Below are 26155 nucleotides of genomic sequence, written 5' to 3'. Positions count from 1 at the left end.
GGTCACATTTCTGCCGCATGCTCACTCGTTTGGGTCCACTGAGGGCGTGTGGGTTTTAAAGCACAATGAATGGTTAGGGTTAGTGAACACTGTTCCCTTCCCCTCATGTTCAGCCCTGAGGGGAAACCCCCCCTCTTTTCAGTCATATTTGCAGACCAGCCACTAGAGGCCTCAGGGTGCATGAGAGGCCCAGCGGTGTGTTGTCATGATTCTGCCACATTAGCCCGCGAAGCAGACTCTGGAAAGATCTGATTGCACAAGGTGGGCAGGAAAAGAGAGAGGAGCTCTGTTCTGTTGGCTATTTATCCTGCTTTTCTTCCTCCAAGAAGCTCAGGGTGGCCTGTATGGTCCGCCCTACTCGTGTTTTTCCCCTTACAACAACCCTACAAAGTAGGTTCAGGAGAGAGCAGGGCCGTGGCTTTGGAGTGGGGCCGTGGCTCGGAGGTGGGGCCGTGGCTCAGTGGCAGAGCATTGGTGATGCATGCAATCCCAGGCAGCATCTCCCATGAAAAGGATCAGGTAGTGGGTGATGTGGAAGACCTCTGCCTGAGACTGTGTCAGAGGAGACGATACTGACCTTGGTAGACCAGTGGTCTGACTTGGCACTTATAGGTGGGTCGCCGTATGGGTCTGAAGCAGTAGGACAAAGTTTGAGTCCAGGGACACTTTTAAGACCGACAAAGTTTAATTCTGGGCATTTATTTATTTATATTTATTTATACATTCAATTTATAGCCCGCCCTCCTCACTACGCGGGCTCAGGGCGGCTCACAATCAGGCATAAGCCCGCACATAAAACACAATTAAAACCATTTAAAATCATTTCTACAATATTACAATCTTAGTAAGTGCTCTAGATGTTCCGAATAGATCTTCCATGAAGATGACGTATTAATGCTGCTATACCCCCCAGTGCCGTTTGTTCCGCTTAGCACTGTCGTTCTTCCTTCCAGGGCCAGATAATGATGGTACGATAGTGGCGACTCCTACTCATACGCCTGGTGGAAGAGCTCCGTCTTGCAGGCCCTGCGGAACTGTGCGGGGTCCCACAGGGCCCGGATCTCCTCCGGGAGCTCGTTCCACCAGGTAGGAGCCGCCACCGAGAAGGCTCTGGCCCTGGTAGCAGCCAGCCTGGCCTCCTTGGGGCCTGGCATCGCCAGGAGATGTTGCGTCCCCGACCGTAGTGCCCGTGGGGGAGCATAAGCTTTCATGTGCATGCGCACGTCATCAGACGCATTCACACGAAAGCTGATACCCAGAACTCAACTCTTTTGGTCCTAAAGGTGCCCCAGACTCAAACTTTGCTCTGTTGGTAGAAGGGAGCTCCACACATGTCTGGCTGACTTCCCCAAGGTCACCCAGCGAGCTTTGTGGCCGAGTGAGTATTTGAGCCTTGGTCTCCCAGATCTCAGTCAGAAACTGTAACTACTATACCACACTGCCCCTCCCACTCTTCCGCCTTACCTCCCTACAACCCATCATTCCAGACGATTTGGGAAGCAAACTAAACCTGGGCGGCGAGGAGGGGACTCATACCCCCCACGTGCACGGCACCCCTTTTAGTAGAAGAATCATCCCAAATGATTGTTTTTCGAAAGCCGGGGTGGGGGTGGGGATCAGGAGGAGTGTTCCTTCTAAGCTGAGTCAGTGTGAGCTAGCTCACAGTTTTTTAGCCTCTGGCTCACCCATTTTTGTCTCAGCTCAGGAAGGAGGGCTCCAGAGCAGACTAAGTTATGCCGTATCAAAATGGCTCGCTCGCCACTTTAATGCCAGGAGCTCACAAAGTAGAATTTTTGCTCACAAGACTCCACAGCTTAGAGGGAACATTGTGAGATGTAAAATTTCTGGAAATTTTGAAGCTCGGAAAAAAACCCGTTTTTTCCCCGTTTTTTTTTCCGGGGAAAAACAGAAATTTTTGGAAAAATTGAAAAAAATGCTACATTAGCATTTCTTTTGTCTTTTCTAGATTGAAAGTCATTCTGTTACTTTAGGAACATAAAATATGACTATGGACATTTTTACTTGGCATGAAATTATCACAACTAGCATATTAAAAATATAGTGTATCCAAACAATTATTACAAACAGAATACCCACCCACATGCAAACACAAAACCGAAACCTTTTTCTTTTCTTGTGAAAATAGCACCTCCTAAAGGAAGAAATGCATCTTGTTCTTGCATTGGAGAGTTCAGTTTGTAACCTAGGACATGCTTGTCCTCAGTGCACAGAAATTAGATCAATCTGATATAAAAGAAATGATTTGGAAAATATTTGAACACCTTGTCTTAAAATATTTTATTCATCATGTTGAAATAAAACGTTCCATAATCATTTTTTTTTCTTTTCTTTTTTCAATTTTTCCGGAAAAAAAAAAAGCTTCAGAAAAAAAACAGAAAAAACCCGTTTTTTTTCTGAATTTTTCCGTTTTTTTTCCGGGCCTTCACATCTCTACTCAGGAGTTAGTCTGAGGCAGCCGGTGTGGGAAGGGGCAGCCCCGTGCCTTGCACCGGTGGTGCAGATGGGTGTGTGCCGCAGGAGCCAGGGCCCTCGAAAGAAACGGGGGAGGCAGGAGGAAGTTGGGGCAGTGTTGTTGTTCTTGGCCCTTCCTCTATCAGTCTCCCCTCGCTTTCCTGAAGAGCAGGTGGAGGGACCCCGCTTCGCCTGGTGGGGGGAAAGGAGAGCTTTGAGGGACGAGTGGAAGTCTACCGCAATGGCCGCTGGGGCACCGTCTGTGACGACCAGTGGGATGACCGGGATGCTGAAGTAGTTTGCCGGCAGCTGGGCCTCAGGTCTGTAAGGGCTGGGCTGCCCTACCCGGCTTACCTTGAAACCAGCCCCCCAAAAGGATCCTCGACCTTCACGGGACGCCTGTTTTTCTCCTCTCCAGTGGAAACCCGAAGGCTGCATCTTGGGCTCACTTTGGGCAGGGCTCAGGCCCGATCCTCCTGGATGAAGTGGAGTGCTCAGGGAACGAGCTCTTCCTGGACCAGTGCGAGAAGACTAACTGGGGGGAGCACAACTGTGACCACGTTGAAGATGCTGGGGTGACCTGTGACCCCTTTACAGGTAGGGCTCCCTCCAGCACTCCGCCCCTGAAGGCGCCAGCCGAAGGGGCCCCCCTCCCTTCTCACACGTCGCACAACTCTTGCGTCTGCTTTAGCCTCGGTAGCTGTATGACTGCTCCTCGGACTGCCTGTGGTGTTGTGCTTACGAGAACCAAACAACGAGGGAATCAAACACAACCAACTTGTATTTTGCCTGCAACTGAATGTTACCCAGTTGATGGCACCATAATTTTAACTTCCATCTAATTACCCATGATTTATGTGGTAATTAAGACTTGTTGCTATGGCTTTTAGTTGCCTTAACCATGTTTGCCTGTCAAAGATCTTACTTATTAGACTCAAAGCATCATCTTTTAAAATCTTAAACAATCTGCATGTGATCTTTATATATCTGTATATCGTACATTTACTGCTAAAACATGCCTTGCTTTGATGTATTACTCTTCTCGGGTCATTTCGTAGAAAAAGAGGTGCAGGAGCTCATTAGCATAACTCATTAGCATAACTCATTTGCATGTGCCACACCCCCTGACATCACTGGAAGTGTGTCAGAAGGCAACACCCACCCCTCAGGCTCCACTGGACTCTTTTGGATTGCTAGCTATTGGGGGGGGGAACATGCAGATCTGCCCTCACAGAGGAGGGAGAGCTTGTACCTGAATAAACCTTGGCCTTAAAGGTGCCACTGGACTGTTTTGGACTGGGGGGCTGGGGGGGGGGTTCTGCAGCTTACCTGGCTGCTTCTTGCTCTGACTGAGGGCTGCTGGGAGCAGGGGGTGGGGCTTGTTGCATGTGCCCGCCCCCTGGGCTCTTTACTGCCGGAGCTCCGCTCCTGTGCGCTCCTGCAGGAAATGACCCCTGACTCTTCTGATGTATGAGTCATTTGGCTCCAGCTCGGCAAGTGATTTCCTTATTGTCAATGAGAGGAAAGAATAGAGTGAATAGCCTTCCCACTGTTATCAGCCTCTTTATGAGCATGATTCGACTCCTCTCTTCTCTCCACCTGCCTTACAGGGCCAAGAAGAGACACACAGAAAGCACGCCGGCCGTTTCTGGTTTAAGACTTTAGTGACAACTACATACACTTCCAGTGTCTCTATAGGTGCTGGGGAAAGGGTTGCAAAGTTGCTGGAGTCTTTAAAAAAGGAAGGCTGAGATGCTTGGTATTCTCACGTTATTTCAGAGCCTGCCTTACAGTGGCCGGGCAGTCTGTGGATGGTTGGATACACACTATTAAGTTATACAGATAAATTAAAATTGCATCTATTAAACTGTAATACAATAAATATATTAGGAAAGTTTGATTCATAATATATTAAATTCTTTAAAACCACCGGGTGCTATCCAGCCAATACATTGCACCCTCATTGCCTCCACTTGGGTAAATGATCGGCACTGTGATCTGTACTGCTGTGAGTAGGATGATGTTGTGTAATCTCTGGACTGCTTAATGCACCATGCTAATACTCATGCTCTGCTTCAGCTCTTTCTGGCGGTTCCAGACTTCTAACATCCTGATTCACTGGTTGTTGAATGTCCCGTTTTGCTGATTGTCCTGGCCCACTGTGTGGAATCTGCCTTGGGCCCCTGTGAGAAAGGCGGGGTATAAATACCGTGAATAAATAAGAGGGAGAGTTAAACTATTTGTTGCTACCCGCCCAGAGCCCGCTTGTGGGAAGGGCGGGATCATTTCCTGCGGGAGCGTACAGGAGCAGAGCTCCAGCAGTAAGGAGCCCAGGGAGCGGACACATGCAACAAGCCCCACTCCCTGCTCCCAGCAGCCCTCAGTCGGGCCGCGAGGAGCAAGAAGCAGCCAGGTAAGTTGCAGAGCCCCCCCCCCCGGCCCGCATTCAGGTACAAGCTCTCCCTCCTCTGCGAGGACAGATCTGCACGTTCCCCCCCCCAATAGCTAGCAATCGAAAAGAGTCCGGTGGAGCCTGAGCGGTGGGCGTTGCCTTCTGACACACTTCCGGTGATGTCAGGTGTGGGTGTCATATGCACATGAGTTATGCTAATGAGTTATGCTAATGAGCTCCTACACCTCTTTTTCTTCAAAATGACCCCTGGGTGGGATACACATTGAACAAACAAAAAACAAATAAACCAAGCATGAAAATCAGTGGGAATTAGAAGGTCTCCATGGGCTGAATCAGACATCTATTGTTGTTGTTGTTATTATTTAGATTTCTAAATCGGCCAACCCCGCAAGCGGGCTCTGGGTGATTTACAGCATTAAAACAGATAAAATACAACCAACATGATAAAATTATTACAGTGCACTAATAAAACAACCAATCCAATGTAAAAATCTGCATGAGAAACTGGACTGGATCTGGTGCAAAATTTCCCCTGGTGCTAGAGCTCTTGCAGAAGTGGAACTACAAGAAAAAGAACATGGTTGCTGTTTAGTTTGAATCATACTTATGGAGGAATTTCACATTACCCTTCTTAACCCGTTTTGAACCTGTTTTTGATCCATCGTGGAGTAAACAGGTATAGGGTTGCCATTTCACACATGGCTTTCCCCTTCCGGTAAAGAGCTTGATCTGAAGCGGTTTGCCATTTCAGACTGCACCGCTTTTTCCCTGCTGTTTTTCGCCCGCGCGGGCGATCTCCGGGTTTTTTTTTTAACGTTCGCTTTAGAGCGCTATGGCGCTATAACAAAACACTCCAGGCATTCTAATGGTGTTGCTATAATGCTATTACGTCACAGTGTTATAGCGCTATAAAGCGAACATTTAAAAAAAAAGCCAGAGATTGCCCGCGCGGGTGAACAACGGCAGGAAAAAGCCCATCGGAACCGGGAGAGGAAACTGAAGAGTACTTGGAAGCGGTTGACAAGTAAAACGCTTCAGCCCCATTTCCTAAACGAGACAGAAGCGTTTGTGTGTGAAATTACAAATATATTCCGGTAGGGAACCGGTTCTGTCTGAAATGATCCTCCTCTGCGGATCCTCTGGGAACCGTTCCTCTTCTATCGTCTGTCTGAAATTCCTCCTAGTATCCTCACTTGCATTTCAAAAATGTTGTGCAACCAATTTCTGGGTGCTATGATATATTGAGACAAATGCGCGAGGTCTTGTCCAAGTGAACTGCACTAATTCTATTTATGTGTCCACCTGTGCATCTCTGGACCAGCTGAGTCAGCGTGAGCTAGCACACAGTTTTTTAGCCTCCGGCACACACGTTTTTGTCTCAGCTCAGGAAGGAGGACTCCAGAGCAAACTAATTCATGCAGTAGCCAAATCGCTCGCTCACAACTTTAATGCCAGGAGCTCACACAGTAGAATTGTTGCTCACAAGACTCCGCAGCTTAGAGGGAAAATTGCTCTGGACCAAAGCCACTTTTCCATGACGTTTGCCGCTTTACAGTAGAAGGCTACGAGGAATCTTAAGTTCTAGGTGACAAGATGGTTGTTTTCACGATACTTCTGCAAGGCTAAGGTTAATAAAATGCTCACCTGTGCCAGGAACATGTGTGGACAGGACGGGAGTTTTCCTTACTGATCACTTGCTTATCTGTGTGTCTCACATTCCAGCAGAAGGCAGCATCCGCCTGGTTGGAGGCCCCGCCCCAAACGAAGGGCGGGTGGAGATATACCACGGTGGAGAGTGGGGGTGTGTCTGCAACGATGGCTGGACGGGCATCACGGCCCAGGTGGCCTGTAGGCAGATGGGCTTCAGGTAAGTCAGAAGTCAGAAGAAGGGATCCAATTCAGAAGAGAGCTCCTGTTGTACATATTAGATTCCCTGTCAAAAATGAAGTCAAATGAGGAGGAAGTTCTTGTATTTTATTGTAATGAAATACGGAAAACAGTTAGGCCAAAGGACCCATCAAAACTGACTGCTTTCTTCTCAGCATAATCAGGAGACATGCCTCAATTAATAGGAAAACAATTAGACCAAATAGTTAACCAAAAATTGACAACTTTCTTCTTCTTCATCTTCTTGAGCATATCCTGAACATATTCAATAAATACATGATATTTTATACATGGACTGACATCATCAAGAAAACAATATTCAAACAGCATAATTGGTTACAAAAGACAGTGGTAATTTGAGTAATAATCCTCTGATTGGCCAGATATAAAGAAACATGTATCTACGTCAAACTAAGTGTTTACTTATGGGCAAGGATTCTTCATATCAGACTAAAATCTTCTCTGACCCAGACATTGCAAGGTTTGCCCTAAGAACTACAGAATCATGAACTTTGTACCTATTATGTTGTCTGCTAACAATATCAGACCCAAAAGAGGAAAGCCTTCTATATAACAGGCCTTTCTAACATCCTAATAAAATATTACTTAAAGAATAAATCTATAAAATCCAGAGAAATATGAATATGAACAATCAAGAAGGAAAAAACCTATATATTAAAATCTTTATACTCCCATTCATACTACACTCCCTTGGAGCAAAGCTGGGTGGGTTGGCTGTGGATCCGTTCAGGTGCCACACTAACCCAGGTGGCCCCAGCATTTTCGAGCCTGGTGGGCACCTGTGTAATTTTGGAACAGCGCCTCTTCTTACCTGAGGGGGGCCCCAGCACCAGCATCAGCTCCAGGCTGAGGAGGCGGCGACGGCCCTGGGAGCCTGAGAGGGTGGAGGAGGGCCTGGGTCTCCTCCGCCGTCCCCAGCATCGCATCCCTGCCCGCTCTCCGATGCTCTGGGACCGACAAGCAGGCCCGCCCTCGCGCCTTCCTTCCCTCCTTCCCCTCTCCGCCGCGCGTCGCCTTGACGGTAGTGAAGAAAACACCGTGTAGCAGAGTAGTATAAAAGTATTTACAGTTTATTTACACTGGAGTATTTTACAGTCTCTCTGAGCCCAAATCGTGGTACTCACTGACAAGGTGCTGCGCAGACAACTGATCCCATAGACGGGATGAACAGCACTGCTCAGCACTACATTTATATGTACAAGAACCAATCACATTACAGTCATTTACATATTTGCTAAGTCATGGTGAATGTGCAAAGGCTGACGCAACCACCATGTCATATGACCACTAGCTGTCATACTTAGATCATCCTGATCTGACATTCACTGTCCACGGCAGACTGACAGCTTGCTAGTATAGATTTAGATACTGACACGCCTCTCAGCAGAGGTTTGAAGCAAATGACCGGAGAGGTTGGTTGGTCCTTCTCCCTGCTCACGACCTTCTTCCTGTAGCTGAGGTCAGCCCTAATCCCAGGAGATCTCCAGTCCGGCGGCCCTGGAACGACCACAAGGGGATCCGGGCTCCTGGCTGGTTGCTGGAGGGGCGAGGGAGGCTTTGAGAGCAGGGCCCTCTGTCATGTGCCGTGTCTTCGCTTCCTCCTCCAGGGGACCAGCCTGGCTGGGGTCAGAGGGGGAGTTTCCTCCGGGCCAAGGATTCATCTTGCTGGACGACATGGCCTGTGTGGGCACGGAGCTCTCTCTCCTGGACTGCTCCCACAGCAACTGGGGCCAGCACGACTGCTCACATGAGGAGGACGTGGGGGTTCACTGCTCCCCTGAGAACAACAAGGTGACAGAGGAGGCACCAGGTAACGTACCACAGAGGGGTGTGTGTGTGTGTGTGCCAACCTCTACAAAGCAGGGTTGCCAACCTCCAGGTGGCGGCTGGAGATCAACAGGGATTTCAGCTGGTCTCCAGGTGACCGTGATCGGTCCTCCACCCTCCTCTGGCTCCATCCCCGTAATCTCCAGGCATTTGCCAACCCAGAGCTGGCAGCCCTAGGGATGTGAGAAGGGAAAGTGCCCCTTTCTCGTGTGCCTCTTTTAATGCAATAAAGCAGAGGTTGAGTCCAGCGGCACCTTTAAGACCATCAAATTTTTATTCTGGGTACAAGCTTTTGTGTGCACTTCTTCAGATACATTGAAACAGAAGTCACCAACCATGACATATAGGTAGTCTGTTTCTGAAGTTCCTTTGCAACAAAAGTTTGCAAAAAAAATGAGGAACTTTGGAAACAGACTAGAATGGGAGACTGCTGAATTACAAGTTATTACAACACTCAGGACAATGGAACTCCCAGGGCTTAACAGAGATATCGGTTTCTTATCTCACTACACATGCTAATGTCATTCAGTTCTCACATCTGCTTGCAAACGTATTGCTATTCACAGGTCTTACCAATCGCCTCCATCCAGTCTTAGCTGCATTTACTGCTCAGTTACTTATGCATCTTGACTCTAATTGGCCCTTTCTGGCAACAGTGTCCTCAGCCTCTACCTATATGGAATGGTTGGTGACTTCTGTTCCAATGTATCTGAAGAAGTGTGCATGCACACATACCTAGAATAAAACTTTGTTGGTCTTAAAGGTTCCACTGGACTCAAACTTTGTTTTAATGTCCTAGTAAAGGTAAAGGTTCCCTTGCTCAAAAGCCAGTTGAATCCGACTCTATGGTTGCGGTGCTCATCTCCGTTTCAAAGCCAAAGAGCCAGCGCTGTCCAAAGACGTTTCCGTGGTCATGTGGCCAGCATGACTGAACACCAAGGCACACGGAACGCTGTTACCTTCTTCCCACCGAAGCGGTACCTATTTATCTACTTGCAATGTCTTGCTTTCGAACTGCTAGGTTGGCAGGAGCTGGAACTAGAGACGGGAGCTCACTCCGTCATGCAGCACACTCGGGTCTTGAACTGCTGAACTGCCGACCTTCCACAGCCTGCAGTTCAGCATCTTAACCACTTGAGCCACCGCAGTTCCTGTCCTAGTAATGTCCTAGTAAGACCCTAGTTTTTACCCAGGAATGACTTCATAGGGCAAATTAGTGATGCTGCCTACCCCCTTTTCTGTCTGGCTGATGAACTGATTGGTGGCGGGCAGTTGTGTGCATTGGCAGGGTGACCACCTTAACCCCAGTCTTAGTCTGCCAACACCTTTGGGTATGGGCGGCACCCTGCTGTGCCAGCCCTGCTCTGTCCAGTGGTTCACACTGTCTTCTGCCTGTCTTGACCATCACCCAGGACTCCCTGTGCGACTGGTGGATGGGGAGAGCACCAAAGAGGGGCGTGTGGAGGTCTTCCTGAACGGGCAGTGGGGCAGCATCTGCGACGATGGCTGGACAGACAGAGACGCAGTGGTGGTCTGCAGGCAGCTGGGTTACAGGTAAGAAGGTCAGAAAGGCGCGGCTGAAAGGCAGCCCTGGTAGAGGTTGCTACCTCTGGGCAGGGAAATTTCTGGAGATTTGGGGGTGGGTTGCATGGGGTGATATAATGCCACGGAGTCCACCTTCCAGAGCAGACATTTTCTCCAGGGGAACTGTCATCTGGAGGTGGCTTGTAATCCCAAGAGGTCTCCAGGTCCCACCTGGAGGGTGGCAACCCTAAGCTCCTGCCAGCTCCTAGATTTTCTGAGCATTGCTGGGAGAAAGCAGGCAGCACAAGCCTTGCCGTGGCCGGCATCCCTCCCCTCGCGCCCAATGCCAGACATGTTGCAGGGTCTCCTGGCTGAGAGCCAGTTTGGTGTAGTGGTTAAGTGTGCGGACTCTAATCTGGGAGAACCGGGTTTGATTCCCCACTCCTCCTCCACTTGCACCTGGCTGGATGACCTTGGGCAAGCCGTAGTTCTGATAAGAGCTGTTCTTGAAAAAGAGCAGCTTCTGTCCAGAGCTCTCTCAGCTCCTCCTAACCTCACAGGGTGTCTGTGGTGGGGAGGGGAAGGGAAAAGGAGTTTGGAAGCCGCTCTGAGACACCTTTGGGTAGTGAAGGGCCATGGGGTATAAATCCAATCTCCTCCTCCTCCACCTGTTGCAGAGGCCCCTGCTGCAGTGACGGTGACACCTTCTCACAGCCCGGGGCCGTTGGTCTATTCATGGGGCCTCTTGGGGCCCGGGACTCGGCTGTCGGCCGACCACGGCAACTCCTGGTGGCTGGCTGGACTCGGAGCGGCACTCTCCTTGGCCGGAGTAGGCTCGTGCGGGCCGCTCTGAGCTCGGGTGGACGCTGCGGGACCTAGACTGCCGCCCTCCCTCAGCACCAAGTGTGGAGGTTGCTGCAGAGCTGCTGAGCTGCGGAAGTGGAGGGTACCTGGACCAGGTTTGGGGCTGTGCCGGGCACTTTGAGTGAGGGGAAGGCACGGGAGGACGGGAGAGCCTTGCTAGGGGTGGACTTGGAAGGCTCCGAGGATCCACGGAGACCAGGCCCGCAGAGGACAGTGGGAGGCCTGAAGGCAGCTCAGTGCTTCGAAGGGTCACGTGAGAATCTGGAGATGGCGGCAGGGAAGACTCGGAGGGGACAGGGAGCTGGAGGGAATGGGCAACGTAGAGGGCTGGTGCTCTGTTGCCCGAGTGCCGCTGCTGAAAACCCGGTCACCTGGCCTGCTCTCAGTTGAAGTTTAGCATCATGGACAGAACTGACGGGCAGATGAAATGTCCATCGAAATCACTGCCCAGGCCGGCTGGGCCAGGAACAGCAAGAGGCCAGTCCAGCTGTTAGAGTGAGAACTGCCCGACAGTGGGACCCCCTTCATCACTGCTGTTGTTCAATGCCAGGTCTATCGATAATAAGACTGTGACACTGCGCAGTTATATAACTGTCGACCTGGCGTGTGTGACCGAAACCTAGACTCGGGACAGCAAGACAGTCACCTTGAAAGTGCTTAACACCCCCCCACCCCCCCGGTCAGCTATGCTGCCATGGGAGTTGGGGAGTTCATTCTGTGTCTTGTTAATTGCATTCCTATCCCTGCTGTCCTGCCTTTGCTGAAACGCTTATCTCTACAGATGTGCAGGAGGAGGTTGTATTGTCTGGAAGTCTCCCCTCTACCGTGAGAGACTCCTGGTTCCCAGCTTCAGCCACCTAACGGGCTCCTAACTTATCCCGCGTGCGGGAGGGTACCTAATTGGCCCATGCCATGGGGTGTGTGTGTGTGCATACGAATACCATATATCCTATTAGGTTCTGTTGGTTGCCACTATTCTTAACAGTGCCTGTGTTACTGCATCTATAGCTTTGCAATAAAAGTATAACCGTTCCTGAATGCGTGTACTTCGTTGTTAGCTGTGGGTTCTGACATCCCCCAGGTTTTTCGGTCCTTCCTCAGTCACAAACTGTGGGGTGGGGAGAAGGGTGGCAATACTCACCCGGGAGAATTTCACCTTTAGGGCACTCCCTGTTCCAACAATCACCGGCACTGACTGTGTTGGCCTGGTCTGGGACACTGAGGAGAGTTTGGCTGGCTGTCCGGTGCACCGTCCGCCTAGCGCACCAGCAGACAGCCTGCAGGGCCTCTTGGAGTGGGTTGCGGGCTGGGCTCTGGACTGCCCGAGACTGATCGTTCTCGGGGACTTCACTGTCCATGCCGACGCTGCGGACCTGGGGTCATCCATGGCGGCACTAGGACTCTCCCAGATTGTATCAGGTCCCACACATCAGGCAGGCCACACGCTAGACCTCATTTTGGGCACGGGGATAAATATGGATCTGGTAGATAAGGACAGCGTGCCGTGGTCAGATGCCACTTTGCCCTAAAGACCCGGATCCCAGCCCCCCTGTCTAGGTGATGAACGGATTTCTGCTCGCCTGTGGAGACTTAGAGATCCAATGGGATTCCAGAATGCTCTGCAGGATCCAGTGCCCTCCAGTGGCTCATTAGAAGCGCTAATAGAGGATTGGAATGCCCGTCTCTCTGAAGCTGTTTTTTTTTTTTTTTTAAGCCCCCGGAGGGGATTTTTTATTGATTTTTATCCACTACAAAAACTACAACAGAAAAGAAGGGAAGGGGAAAACTACACATACAGGAGAAAGTAAAGTACCCACTACTAACTAAAAACCCAAGAGAGGAGATCCTCCAACTAGCTTAGATACATCAAGTCTTCTCATCGTTGATCCCTTTATAAACTGAGTCAAACATTAATAGCCCTTTTCCCTTAGAGTTAAAATGTAACTGTCTAGTAACAGTACCCCCAATCATCCCAAAACCAGAGTTCTCAAAGGCACAATTCAGAGTCCTTCAGCCTTACTTCTTCTTTTCCCTTCTCTTCTGCAACTTATAAGGACTTTTTGGAGCTGCTGCCCCTTGCTCAGACAGAGAGTCCTCTCCGGAAATACCAGTTTCCAGCTCGCCACTGGACTTGCTGTCCTCTTCTTTTTTCTCGTCCTCTGACCTTCCCAGCTGTTCCTTTAAGAATTCTTGAGCTTTCAGAACAGAGTCAATCTTTTCCTTCTTCTCTTTAATCTTAAATGTTATGCCTTCTGGAAATAGACATTTATATCCAATTGAGTTTGTTTGAAGAAAAAGCACAAGTTCTTTGTATTTCTTTCTGCGTTCTTACTTCCAGTGGAATATCCTTTAGCGTTCTGATGGTATTCTCCCCTGCTTTCAGGGGTGTTACAGCCACCGCTTTCAGGATAGCATCCCTGACGTGCCTCTTCGAGAATCCTACTACAATTTCCCCAGGCAGATTATTTTTCTTTATATATCCTGAGTATGATCTCTAAGCCACACCCATATCGTTGAGCAGTGATTCCGCCTTTATTTCTGTTACTGGGGCTAGTAGCTCACTCATCAGTTCTTTAAGATTCTCCCCTCTGTTCTCTGGCACAACCAGGGACGTGCAGGACCATGTTGGCCTTCTCCATTTGGACTTGCCGGGTTTAGGGGCGGGGAGGTCGGTGGGGCCATGATGTTGCCTGCGCATTTCCTGTGAGAGCCTGGGAGGAACATACATAGGGTGGCTCTAGCAGTGGGCAGTGGGCCTTGGGGGTGGGGAGACCCTGATTCGGTCCCAAGGCAGAACCGGGGGAGCTTCCAGCATCCTGACGCTTTAGAGCGCTCCGGGCGGTCCCCCCAGTCTTCCCTTCCCCCCACTCTTCCAGCACCCTGCTTCTGACCTCAGATCAGCCCATAACAGGAACAGAGAAACCACAAATGTCTCCCCTACTTTCCAGAAAGGGTCCACAATGGCAACCCTCTCCTGGAATTCCAGGAAACCAAGTAGAACCACTGGGGTGGGGATGCCCGCTCTGGGTTGGGGGGAGGTGGACCCTGGGGAAGGTGGAGGTGTTGGCGGGAGAGCCCACCTTCCCAAGCAGCCATTTCCTCCAGGACAGCTGATCTCTGTTGCCTGGAGATCAGTGGTCATCGTGGGAGATCTCCAGGCCCCACCTGGAGGTTGGCAACGCTGATGTCTACCCTTCTAGGAGAGCCAGTTTGGTGTAGTGGTTAGGTGCGTGGACTCTAATCTGGGAGAACCGGGTTTGATCCCCCACTCCTCCACTTGCAGCTGGCTGGATGACCTTGGGCAAGCCGTAGTTCTGACAAGAGCTGTCCTTGAAAAAGAGCAGTTTCTGTCAAGAGCTCTCTCAGCCCCACCGACCTCACAGGGTGTCTGTTGTGGGGAGGGGAAGGGAAAGGAGTTTGTAAGCCGCTCTGAGACTCCTTTGGGTAGTGAAGGGCCATGGGGTATAAATCCCATCTCTTCTTCTTCTTCTTTTACCTCACAGGGTGTCTGTTGTGAGGAGGGGAAGGGAAAGGAGTTTGTGAGCCGCTCTGAGACACCTTTGGGTAGTGAAGGGCGGGGGATAAATCCAATCTCTTCCTCTTCTTCTTCTTCTTCTACTAGCCACCTAGTCACATTGGCTGGCACTCAGGGCTCCTTGTTTGGGGGGAATGGCCACCTGATTTATGTGCTTTCGTTTGACTCAAAGGGCTGTAGGACTCCTCGCATATTAAGCAGTTGTTTGGTCAGAGTACTACCTCCATGTCCTCGAGTGTCTCTGTGTGGAGTATATTGCCTACGATTCTCCTCCTCTCCGGGAATAGTTTTGGTGTGGTGCACTGTGCCTTATGTGGGGTGCTTCGACTTGGACAGTGTAAACCAGGGTCCCCAAACTTGTTGGGCTGTGGCTGCTTTTGGAATTTTGAGAAAGATTAGTGAGCCTTACCACACAGTGGCTGCCACAGGGGTGGGGGCCAAGCGCAAAACGTTGGGCGGTTTCGTGCCACGTGGAGATGTCACAAGCCAAGCATCCTCCGGTGGTGGAGGCAGCTGCCACCAAATGGGTTTTTCTGAAGAACCCCCTATTCGGAGGAGGAGGAGGAGGAGGAGGGAGGCAAGGAAGAACCCTTTCCTTGGGGGGGGGGAGAAGAGATGCTGTTTGCTTCAGGGTGGTGCCACTCTGCAATCGATCTCAGGACATTCCAGCACGAACGCTGTGTGGTACTCCAACATGCTATTCTGACATCACAGAGACTGTGCTTCTGTTCAGGACAAACTCGCTCCTAGGGGGGAAATGAGACCCTGCAGAGGAAAGACTGGTTAGACAGGCGGTGGCCTTGTCTGGAATCTGCAGGTGCACAATGTCACTGATTTCACTCCCTTTCACGGGCGCAGAGGCAGTTTCTAAAGGAAGGGGGAGGGTTTGCTTGCTGTGGAGCCAAAGGCCAGGCTCCGAGAGACCAGAAAACCCGTGTCTGTGGCCGAGCCAAAGGTGCGCAGCTGTGATGTGCCTGGCCAGGATGAGCTCAGGTCTCTCCTAGTCTGTTGGCTGGTAGGGAGCAATGTGGTGTTCCCTTCTGTTCCCCTGTTCCCCTGAAAACCCTTTGGATTTTGGTCCCAGAGCTCAAGAAGCCAGCGGGTGCTGGGAACACATCACGAGCGCCATGTTGGGGATCGCCGTTGAAAGTGGATGCCTGGAGAGGCCTGCCCGAAGGTCTGGGGCCTCCTCTTTGCTGACCTTGCCTTCCCCTTCTTCTCTCCCTGCAGTGGAGCTGCAAAAGCCAAGAGCATGGCCTATTTTGGGGAAGGGCACGGACCCATCCACTTGGGCAACGTGGAGTGCAGTGGCACGGAGCACACATTGGGGGAATGCGTCGTCCCTAAGAGAGGCCATCACAACTGCTGGCACAGTGAAGACGCGGGAGTGATCTGCAGCTACGTGGAAAGGGAGAGCCAGGCCATCAAAAATGCAGGTGTGTGCGTGGCGTGTGGTTCCCCTCCCCCTCTCCGGGAATTGCCCCTTTCAGAGGCTCCTCAGGGCCTGCAAAACGGAGCTCTTCTGCCAGACCTTTGGAGCCACCACCACCACCAGTACAACTACAAGCATTGATAGCGCCATTAATAACAACTGATAACCATGGTGGAAGCCCTGAGCCACAGGTCCCAGTGACTACTGCCTGGCCCAGCCCCCCTCCCTCCCTCCCACAATTGCAGCCGACCAATAGGACTAAAGTAAACACTGGAAGGGCTAGCACTTTAATATTGTCTGATTTTAATATTGTTTATACTATTGTGTTATTCATCAAGTAATGTATTGTATTATTTATTAAGAATTTTAGTACTGTTTTTATGCAGGGCTATTTTGGGGCAGGAACACACAGGAATGGAGTTCCAACTGGCTTCAAAGTTGGCCATGCCCACTACAGCCAAAACCTCTGCATGCATGACTACAGAGGGAAGGCCTGGAGAGCGACCCCCTGGCGACGGTCTTCTCTTATTTTTAGTCCTCTAACGCATATATCTTCTCTGATCATATTGTTCAATATTTCAAGTACAAATATAAATAATAACGGTGACAATGGACATCCTTGTCTAGTTCATTTTTTTAATTTCAATGTTTTGTGATAAATCCCCATTGATGAAACTCCCAGCTTGTTGTTTGGTATATATTGCTTTGACCATTATAAAAAATTCTTTAACAGCTATTCCAACATAAAGTTCCAACTGACATTATCAAATGTTTTTTTAGCGTCTAAGAAAATTAAGGCCATCTTTTTTTCTGGGTGAGCTTCAAAATATTCAGTAGCATTTACAACAGTTCTTACATTATTTCTAAGTTGTCTTTTTGGTAAAAAAAACCCTGCTTGATCTTGGTGAATTATCTGTGTCAATATTTTTTTCAATCTTGTAGCTAATACAGAGGCATACATTTTATAATACACATTTATTAGTGAAATTGGTCTATAATTTTTAATCTCTTTCTCATCCGAGTTTTGTTTATGTATCAAAGTTATTAAGGCTTCATTCCAAGTTTCTGGTATCCTACCATCTGTTCTTATACTCTGTATAGGATATTTTAAGGGTAATGTCAGTTGATCTTCAAACACATGGTAAAATTCTGCCGGTATATCATCAGGACCTGGTGTCTTCCCCCCCTTTTTTTGCTTCTTTATTGCTTCATTAATTTCACAGGTTGTTACTTGATCATTTAGGATTTTCCTTTGTTCTTAATTAAATTGGTTTAAATTATATTTCTTTTAAATATCTTTAATCTCAGGGGGCGATAGGTGGCGCTTGACTAAAATGGCTGGCTAAACTTTGAACTCTGCTGTTTTTTCCCCCCTGTTCACCTCAAAGATCGAACAGACATACAATCCGGGCAACCACTGAATGGAAAATGACCGCGGAACAACCAGGCAATCAAACCCAAAGAAATATAAAGTGACACAGAGCCCTAGAGACCAAAAAAACCCTCAACTTCTTTTTCGGGGCCGATAGATTCATACCTCCACAAAACGGCGGCGAAAAATAGTGGCGTTGATAGAGCGATGGTTCCTGTCACTGCAACAGACTTAACAACTGCTTTAACGGCGCTGGAAAACAACTTCTTTGAAAAAATCTCCCCGCTAATCAAACCAATTTATGAAAAACTAGATAGCCTACAAGAGAATCTGAAGGAAACAAGAAGCATTGCTGACGGGGCGATCAACAATAGCCTCGCAAACCACAACGAGATTCAACATATGCAGATTGCGGAAGACATGCAAGCCGAGAAAACAATAAGAATTGACCTCTCTCTTTACCAAAATAATCTGAAATTGAGAGGGCTGGGTGAGAAAATAGAGGAAAAGGGAGATCTGACAACCAACATCTCTAACTGGCTTGCCCAGCAAGTAAAAACCGAGGGGAATCAATCCCCAGTCATAACAAAGGCTTACGCTTAGGCCCTCTCTCCATATTGAAAACGAGACCATCCAGAGACATATTGATAACACTACTTGACCTGAGATATAAGAAAAGAATTCTAATGGCAGCAAGAAGGAAGGGACATCTAACCTATGAAAATGGAGACATTGAAGTCTACCCAGACCTGCTGAAGGAAGTGCTACAGAAACGGCGGGAGATGAAACCTGTAACGAGCCGTCTCCTTGAAGCAAACATCAAATATACATGGATTTTGCCACTCATCATGCAGATCTCACACAAAGGCAAACTCTACAAAATCTCACACCCAGAAGAAGGACTCCGACTGCTTCAACAAATGGACCTTGAAATCCCGATGAAGCGGCTCAGAAGAACACAAAAAAGATCGTCTGCGTCTCTCTCTCTCCGCCTCCGAGAGATCCACGACAAGCACCTCGTTCAGAGACGCCGAACTGATAAGTACTCTGAAAAACTCTCAGGATCTAACTGATATGGAAATGCTGTAATAATAAGTTAAAAGAGTTTACCCCTATGCAGAAAAAATTGTTGAAGTTGTTGCTTAATATTACATGTTACTTGAAAGTTAAAATACCGCCGATACACATCATGAGTTTGCAAGGTGGGAAAAGAGACGGGCGGGAGTAACGGGTTACTTGCACATAAGACTCCTTACAATGTTCTTTCTACGCACTGTTAATGTTCTTTAAAGTATTAGATTGTATGGTATTTGCATCAAATTACAATGGTTTATAATGATTATAGTTGGATTTTAACATTTTTCGAGGTGGGCGGGGAGAGGGGGGAACACCGGGAGAGTTTAAACAAGCCCAAATGGTTCTACTGACTCGAGAAGCAGAGAGCTGGAAGCCAGGGACACGCAACAGAAGCCTTCCAGCCTTCCGTGGAATAGATCACCCCACGGAAGTTATTCGAGTTATTTTATTTTCCTTATTTTAGAACACCCAGTCAACTGTTTGAATCTTGATCTTTATTGCACTGATTCTGAATTAATTTATAATATATTAATTGCCTGAATTTTAATCACCTTAGCGAGAATTAATTGATAAACACTGTGCCTGATTTCATCTATTTATTTCCTTATCACACTAATCAATTGTGGGGACAAATTATTAGTGCAGCTCATATTTAAGTCTAATCAGAAGGGGGAAGGGAATTGAACAGACCTAAACAAAAATAAAAACAAACAAAACACAGCAAGGAACAAACCAACACTTAAAATTCATCAAATTGTGTATTGTTTCATTATCATACAATAATCTTAACATACATAAGAACATAAGAGACGATGTTGGATCAGGCCAAAGGCCCATCCAGTCCAACACTCTGGCACACAGTGGCCAAAAATGCGAGGTGCCATCAGGAGGTTCACCAGTGGGGCCAGAACATTAGAAGCCCTCCCACTGTTGACCCCCCCCCCAAGCACCAAGAAGACAGAGCATCACTTGCCCCAGAGTCCCTATCTATACCTTGTGGCTAATAGCCACTGATGGACCTCTGCTCCATATGCTTATCTAATTCCCTCTTGAAGCCGTCCATGCTTGTAGCCGCCACCACTTCCTGTGGCAGTGAATTTCATGTGTTAATCACTCTTTGGGTGAAGAAGGACTTCCTTTTATCTGTTCTAACCTGACTGCTCAGCAATTTCATTGAGTTCTTATATTGTGAGAAAGGGAGAAAAGTACCTCTTTCAGGTCGCACCATTGATTTATATAGCGGCATTATGATATTGGCTGATCTGTTTACAATACCCTTCCTAATAATCCCCAGCATAGCATTGGCCTTCTTTATTGCAGTCACACACTGTCTCGACATTTTCAGTGAGTTATCTACTACAACTCCAAGATCTCTCTCTTGATCTGTCTCTGCCAGTTCAGACCCCATCAATGTGTATTTATATTTAGGATTTTTGGCTCCAATGTGCATCACCTTGCACTTGGCCACATTGAACCCCATTTGCCATGTTGACGCCCACTTGCCCATCTTTGACAGATCCCTTTGGAGTGCCTCACAATCCTCACTGGTTTTCACCACCCTGAACAACTTCGTATCATCCGCAAATTTAGCCACTTCACTGCTTACTCCCAACTCCAAATCATTAATGAACAAGTTAAAAAGCAGTGGACCAAGTACTGATCCCTGTGGTACCCCACTGCTTACCCCCCTCCACTGGGAGAACTGCCCATTTATACTCACTCTCTGTTTTCTATTAATTAGCCAGTTTTTGATCCATAAAAGGACTTGTCCTTTTATCCCATGATTTCTGAGCCTTTGATGAGGAACTTTATCAAAAGCTTTCTGGAAGTCAAGGTAAACAATATCTATTGGATCCCCCTTGTCCACATGTTTGTTCACCCCCTCAAAGAACATTAACAGGTTAGTGAGACAAGATCTTCCCTTACAGAACCCATGTTGAGTCTGCCTCAATAGGTTTTGTTCATCTATGTGCCTACTAATTCTTTCCTTAATAATGGTTTGTTTGTCGTTATGCCTTTCAATTTGACCTTCCTTTGGTTAAGCCACATACTGACATTAATTTGTTTTAAAAAATGTATAATTTTTTAAAAGTTCAATAAACTTCTATATAGTTTTTAATAAATAAATAAATAAATAATGGTTCCCACCAATTTACCCGGTATCAACGTCAGAATGACTGGCCTGTAATTTCCAGGATCTCCTCTGGAACCCTTTTTAAAGATGGGAGTGACATTAGCTACCTTCCAGTCCTCAGGAATGGAGGCAGATTTTAAGGAAAGATTACATATTTTTTGTAAGGAGATCCAGAAGGGGCATAGGGACACCATTTGGTCATACAAACTATAAAAACACCTTCTAACTGTGTAAATCGAAGAGGTAGTTGCTGAGTGCTATTTGAGACAGGGAACAAGCAGCTTTTGTTGTTGTTGTTCAGTCGCACAGTCGAGTCCGACTCTTCGCGACCCCATGGACCAGATCACGCCAGGCCTTGAAATCGAGCTCCATCTTATTAAAGATAGTGTATAGTGACATCTTGTGGCCATTTTTGAAATTGCTCGCATAAGAAAATAATACAACACCTACACAAATATTCCTAATACATTAATTCTCTTGGACTCTAAACATAAAGGGGAAACATCTTACCACAGGAGTCTTAAAGACACCTATAGAAAGGAGAAAGCCTAACATAGATTCTCACATCCAGAGTCACAAATTAATCTTGCAGACTGGTGACAACCCAGAGGGAAACTCCTTGTAAAAACCAAAATCTTGGGTTCTACAATCCTACAACTTACAAAATACTGTCCTCAAACGTGAGAGGTCTGAATAATAATATTAAATGCAAATGTGTACTCACTAACATTTTGAAACAAAAACCAGCTATTGTACTCCTCCAGGAAACCCATCTTTAAAAAACGGAACTTTCGGTCTTTAACATGTCTATGTTTCAATCTCAATATACTGCAGCGGGAACTTCTAAGTCCCGAGGGGTGGCAGTACTCATTTCTACAAATCTCAGATTCACTTTCATCTCTAAACAGCAGGACTCGGTGGATAGATACCTTTTTGTAAAAAGACGCATAGATGACTCAGTAGTAACCATAGCAACGATTTATGCACCAAACAGGACAACTAGAATTTATTGCAGACACTTTTTCAAAACTGCAAACTTGTGGAAGGTGATGTGGTGATAGGAGGTGACTTAAACTTTATTATAGATAACACAATGGATAGGTCACATCATACACCTACCTCTAAAAGATGTAAGAAACGCTGCACCAAACTGGCAGAACTCCTAAAAGAATATAGGCTAACTGATACATGGCGAGTGTTCCATCCAGGAGAGAGAGATTACACCTATTATTCAGATAGGCATAATGTCCACACCCAATAGACTATATTTTGACATCACCAGTCTTGAATACTCGGGTCATTTCATCTTCAATTATACCATCTCAGTGTTCTGACCATGCCTGGTCAGAATGTACACATCTAAACTCCAGAGGACTTGGACCCTTAATACATTCTTGTTAAATAATCCAGACTTTAGACAAGATGTAGAAAAAAAATTAAAACTTTATTTTGAGGAAAATAATACAGAAGATATTCCTCCATTGACATGTTGTGATGCGATGAAGCCCACTTTAATTCTTAAATAAACTATGTATCTTGAAGAAATTGTTTAGAAAGAAACTATTGACCTAGATAGACGCTATGTGATATATGGTACAATTAAGATGCCACAGTATGAAATGTAATCTTCAAATTGCACAATCATGTAACTATTTTAATCTCGCTAAATTTTACGGTTTCACAGTTTTTCTATTTTTAATGTTCTGTATTTTGTAATGATATTTTTCTCAATAAAATCAAATTATAAATTAAAAAAACTTTAATCTCCTCTGGCATGGCTTCTCTTTTTTGGTATAGTTTTCTATAAAATGCTTCAACTATTTTTTTAGATCATTAGGTATAGTTTTTTTCTTCTCTTTCATTATCCTTAAGAGTTTTTATATATCTTTTTTTTCTTTTTCTTAGTTTATATGCTAGCCATCTGGTTGGTTTATTGGCATTTTCAAAGAAATTTTGTTTTGCATATGTGATTTTTGTTAGCTATTTTTTCTGTCATCTGACAATTTAGTTAACATTATAAGAGCTTTAATTTCATTCTTGAATGATCAGCTGAGGTATCTTGTTTCAAATTTTCTCCCTGCTTCCTGATCTGTTCCTTAGTTTGTAAGAATTTTTCCATCTTTTGCTTTTTCATATGTGCGGCTTCTCTAATTACACAGCCTCTGGCGTAAGCCTTGAATGCATCCCATACAGTTCTGATAGAAATATCTGTTTGTATATTTTGTTTAAAGAACATTTGGAATTCTTTTTTTTGCCTCTTTTACAAATTTTTCATTCTTCAATAAAAATGTGTTCAGAGTCCATCTATTTTTCTTTGGTGTATCTTGTAGTATGAGCATAACAGGATTATGGTCTGCAAATGCTGTTGGTAAAATTTCCATTTCTATTAAGTCATTTATAGTTGTTGAGGAGATCCAACACATGTATAATCTTCCTTTTTGGGGTTTCTAGTTTTCCAAGAATCAATCATGTCGTGTTCTTCTGCCAGTTGCAAAAATGTATTAGGAAGTTCATTGCCTTGCTTCTGTTTTCCAGTAATTGTCTTTCTATCTGAAAGTCTATCAAAAACAGCATTATAATCTCCAATCAAACAAATTTCATCATAATTTTGTTTGGAAATAAGTTTCTGGAGCAGTTTATACATTTTTGCTTGATATTGGTTGGGTGCTTAACTGTTTCCTCTTTGTCAACAGGTTCAATATTGGGCACGTGTGGCTGGCGCTTGCTTCATCACCGCAAAAAGAGGATAATTGGTGGGAAGAAATCTCTCAGGTACCTCACTTGCCTCTGGTAGCCCGGGAAGGCAGAGCAGTGTTGACCCAGGTTCAGCACATATCCGTTGCCAGGCCACCCCCAAGTATTTATTCCCCTCCAGAAGCCTGCTCCCTGATTCAGCAGGCTGACGGGGCCTCTGGACACTTGTCCACTCGGAGTTCAGCTACCCTGTCCTGACGCACCCGTTCCGCTTCTCAACATCTCTGGCACTGGGAAGGGGAGAACGGAGGCTGGCCAGGTCTCCTGCTGTGCTGGAAGACCTCTTGCTGGCAACCCCTGCTACCCGCTGCCTCCGGGAAGGGTGGTAAGCGGAAAACTTTCTTAAAAGTGTGTTGTGCACAGTGTGATGACATTTCCCAGGAAAACCCGGAAGTGACATCATGTTGCTCTAGGAATCACCAGAAGAGCCAGTTTGGTGTAGCAGTTAAGAGCGCAGACTCTAATCTGGGAGAACCGGGTTTGATTCCCCACTGCTCCACATGCAGCTGCTGGTGTGACCTTGGGTCAGTCATAACTACTCTCAGAACTGTTCTCTCAAGGGCAGTTCTCGAGAGAGCTCTCTCAGCCCCACCTACCTCACAGGGTGTCTGTTCTGGGGAAGGGAAAGGCGATTATAAGCTGCTCTGACACTCCTTCGGGTAGTGAAGGGTGGGGTATAAATCCAGCCTCCTCCTCCTCTTCCTCTTCTTCTTCCAGTTTGCTGTAGTGGTTAAGTGTGTGGACTCTAATCTGGGAGAACCGGGTTTGATTCCCCACTCCTCCACTCGCACCTGGCTGGATGACCTTGGGCAAGTCATGGTTCTGCCTTGAAAGGGCAGTTCTCTCATCAGAGCTCTCTCAGCCCCACCCACCTCACAGTGTGTCTGTTGTGGGGAGGGGAAGGGAAAGGAGCTTGTAAGCCGCTCTGAGACTCCTTCGGGTAGTGAAGGGTGGGGTAGAAATCCAATCTCCTCCTCCTCCTCCTCTTCCTCCTCCTCTCAGCCCTGCCTACCTCACAGGGTGTCTGTTGTGGGGAGGGGAAGGAAAAGGAGATTGTAAGCCGCTCTGAGACTCCTTCGGGTAGTGAAAGGCCATGGGGGATAAATCCAATCTCCCCCCCCCCCAAGTGACATTGTGGCTCATGTGATGCCGCTGCCTTCCCATGTCCCTTATGCTGTTTCTTCCAAGGGTCTCATTAACCGTTGCACAGTCCTTGTGCCTGCCGTATCCCTTCTAATGATGAGGCTCCTCCCGGCCTGCCTCTGGCTTCTTTTTTGCCAGAACCGAATAATGAGCGATCCAATGAAACCGACTAGCCTTTGTTCACAACCGAATGTTAATTGCAAAGGGGCGGCGGTTTCAGTCTTTCCTGGAAAAATAAAACCGAAGTCCAGTGGCCCTTGAAAGACTGCCATTGAATTCAACGTTGCTAGTCTGCCGGGTGCCACTGGACTTCCGTTTCATGTAAATGAATGTTTGCCTATTCATCGTGCCATTATTTTAATGGTCCTCTAATTACGTGTTGTTCGCGTGGCAATCAGAGACACGGAGGGGACTTCTTGCTATGCTTGCCAGAGGTCTTACTTTTGGGAATCAAAGCCTCATCTCCCATTGGAAGAACAGCACTTAAATTATTCTAAGGGATCAGTATGTGATCTGTGACGAAGGGAGCTTTGACTCCCAAAAGGTTATACCCTGAACGTCTTGTTGTGCGCTCCTGACATTAAAGTTGTGAGCGAGCGATTTGGCTGCTGCATAATTTAGTTTGCTCTGGAGCCCTCCTTCCTGAGCGAAGACAACAAGGTGTCAGCCAGTGTTCCCTCTAAGCTGAGTTAGTGTGAGCTAGCTCACGGTTTTTTAGCCTCCAGCTCACACATTTTTGTCTTCGCTCAGGAAGGATGGGGCTCCAGAGCAAACTAACTTATGCAGTAGCCAAATCCCTCGCTCACCACTTTAATGCCAGGAGCTCACAAAGTAAAATTTTTGCTCACAAGACTCCACAGCTTAGAGGGAACATTGGTGTCAGCCGGAAGCTAAAAAACTGTGAACTAGCTCACACTATCTCATCTTAGAGGGAACACTGTTCTGAAACGATATACTCCTAGATCTCTACATTTGATGCCAAAAAGATAAAATGAAAGCCTTACTCTTTAGAGGTCTGGCTCTTGTGGCTCCAGTTTGGCAAGCAGTTTCCTTCCCAGTTGGAGCAAACGGCAGGGAGAAGAGCCTTCCTGCTCCGGACGGCCTCTTCAGGTGCGGATGGCGTGGCCCTCCCTTCACGAATCTGACAGGGCCACGGAAGAGCCACGGGTTGACACAAAGCGCGTGGGTTGTCTGGTGTGTACTGAGACCCCAGGTGAGCCGAGGGTGGGCAGCAGAGGGGGGGTGAGCTCCCTGCGTGCCCGCCCGGCCGGCCCTTTGCGGTTCTGTCGCTGGCACGGCTTCCCCGTCTCTCTTCCAGAGGCGGCTGGCCCTGGCAGGTCTCGCTGCGGCTGAAGGGCTTTCACCGGGACGCTCGCTTGCTGTGTGGAGCCACACTGGTCAGCAGCTGCTGGGTGGTGACGGCGGCGCACTGCTTCAAAAGGTAACGCAGAAGCACAGTTGGAGGGCGGGAGGGCGAGGCATTGGGTTGCCAGCTCTGGGTTGGTATTCAAAGCTGCCTTGAATGCATGATATGTTGTGAAACAACTAATGGAAGTGTAATGTAAAGCTTCGTCCTGGGCTAGGATCCAAATCCATCCAATCGTGTCACTAGCCCAGGAAGCACCTAACCAATCACCTTCTAGCAAGCTCCCTGAGCGGGAACATCCGTGATTGGTCCTTATGTGAACAACCTTATTGGT

At 47.4% G+C, this 26155-nt stretch overlaps 1 protein-coding gene across 1 annotated transcript in view; it reads left to right on the top strand.

Moving 5' to 3' along the window:
* Nucleotides 1–26155, top strand: part of LOC107115649 (neurotrypsin-like) — a 47747-nt gene that overhangs the window by 15625 nt on the left and 5967 nt on the right. The window contains exons 6-13 of the mRNA XM_015417403.1: nucleotides 2645–2792; nucleotides 2891–3069; nucleotides 6611–6752; nucleotides 8401–8603; nucleotides 10033–10174; nucleotides 15774–15979; nucleotides 23252–23330; nucleotides 25774–25896. Coding sequence (XP_015272889.1) covers nucleotides 2645–2792; nucleotides 2891–3069; nucleotides 6611–6752; nucleotides 8401–8603; nucleotides 10033–10174; nucleotides 15774–15979; nucleotides 23252–23330; nucleotides 25774–25896 — 1222 coding nt within the window. The remainder of the gene's footprint in view (nucleotides 1–2644; nucleotides 2793–2890; nucleotides 3070–6610; nucleotides 6753–8400; nucleotides 8604–10032; nucleotides 10175–15773; nucleotides 15980–23251; nucleotides 23331–25773; nucleotides 25897–26155) is intronic.

The sequence above is a fragment of the Gekko japonicus genome, unplaced genomic scaffold (genome assembly GCF_001447785.1).
Source record: "Gekko japonicus isolate JY-2015 unplaced genomic scaffold, Gekko_japonicus_V1.1 scaffold4145, whole genome shotgun sequence".
In the NCBI taxonomy this organism is placed as follows: domain Eukaryota; kingdom Metazoa; phylum Chordata; class Lepidosauria; order Squamata; family Gekkonidae; genus Gekko; species Gekko japonicus.
This window is presented reverse-complemented; position numbering and strand designations above follow the sequence as displayed.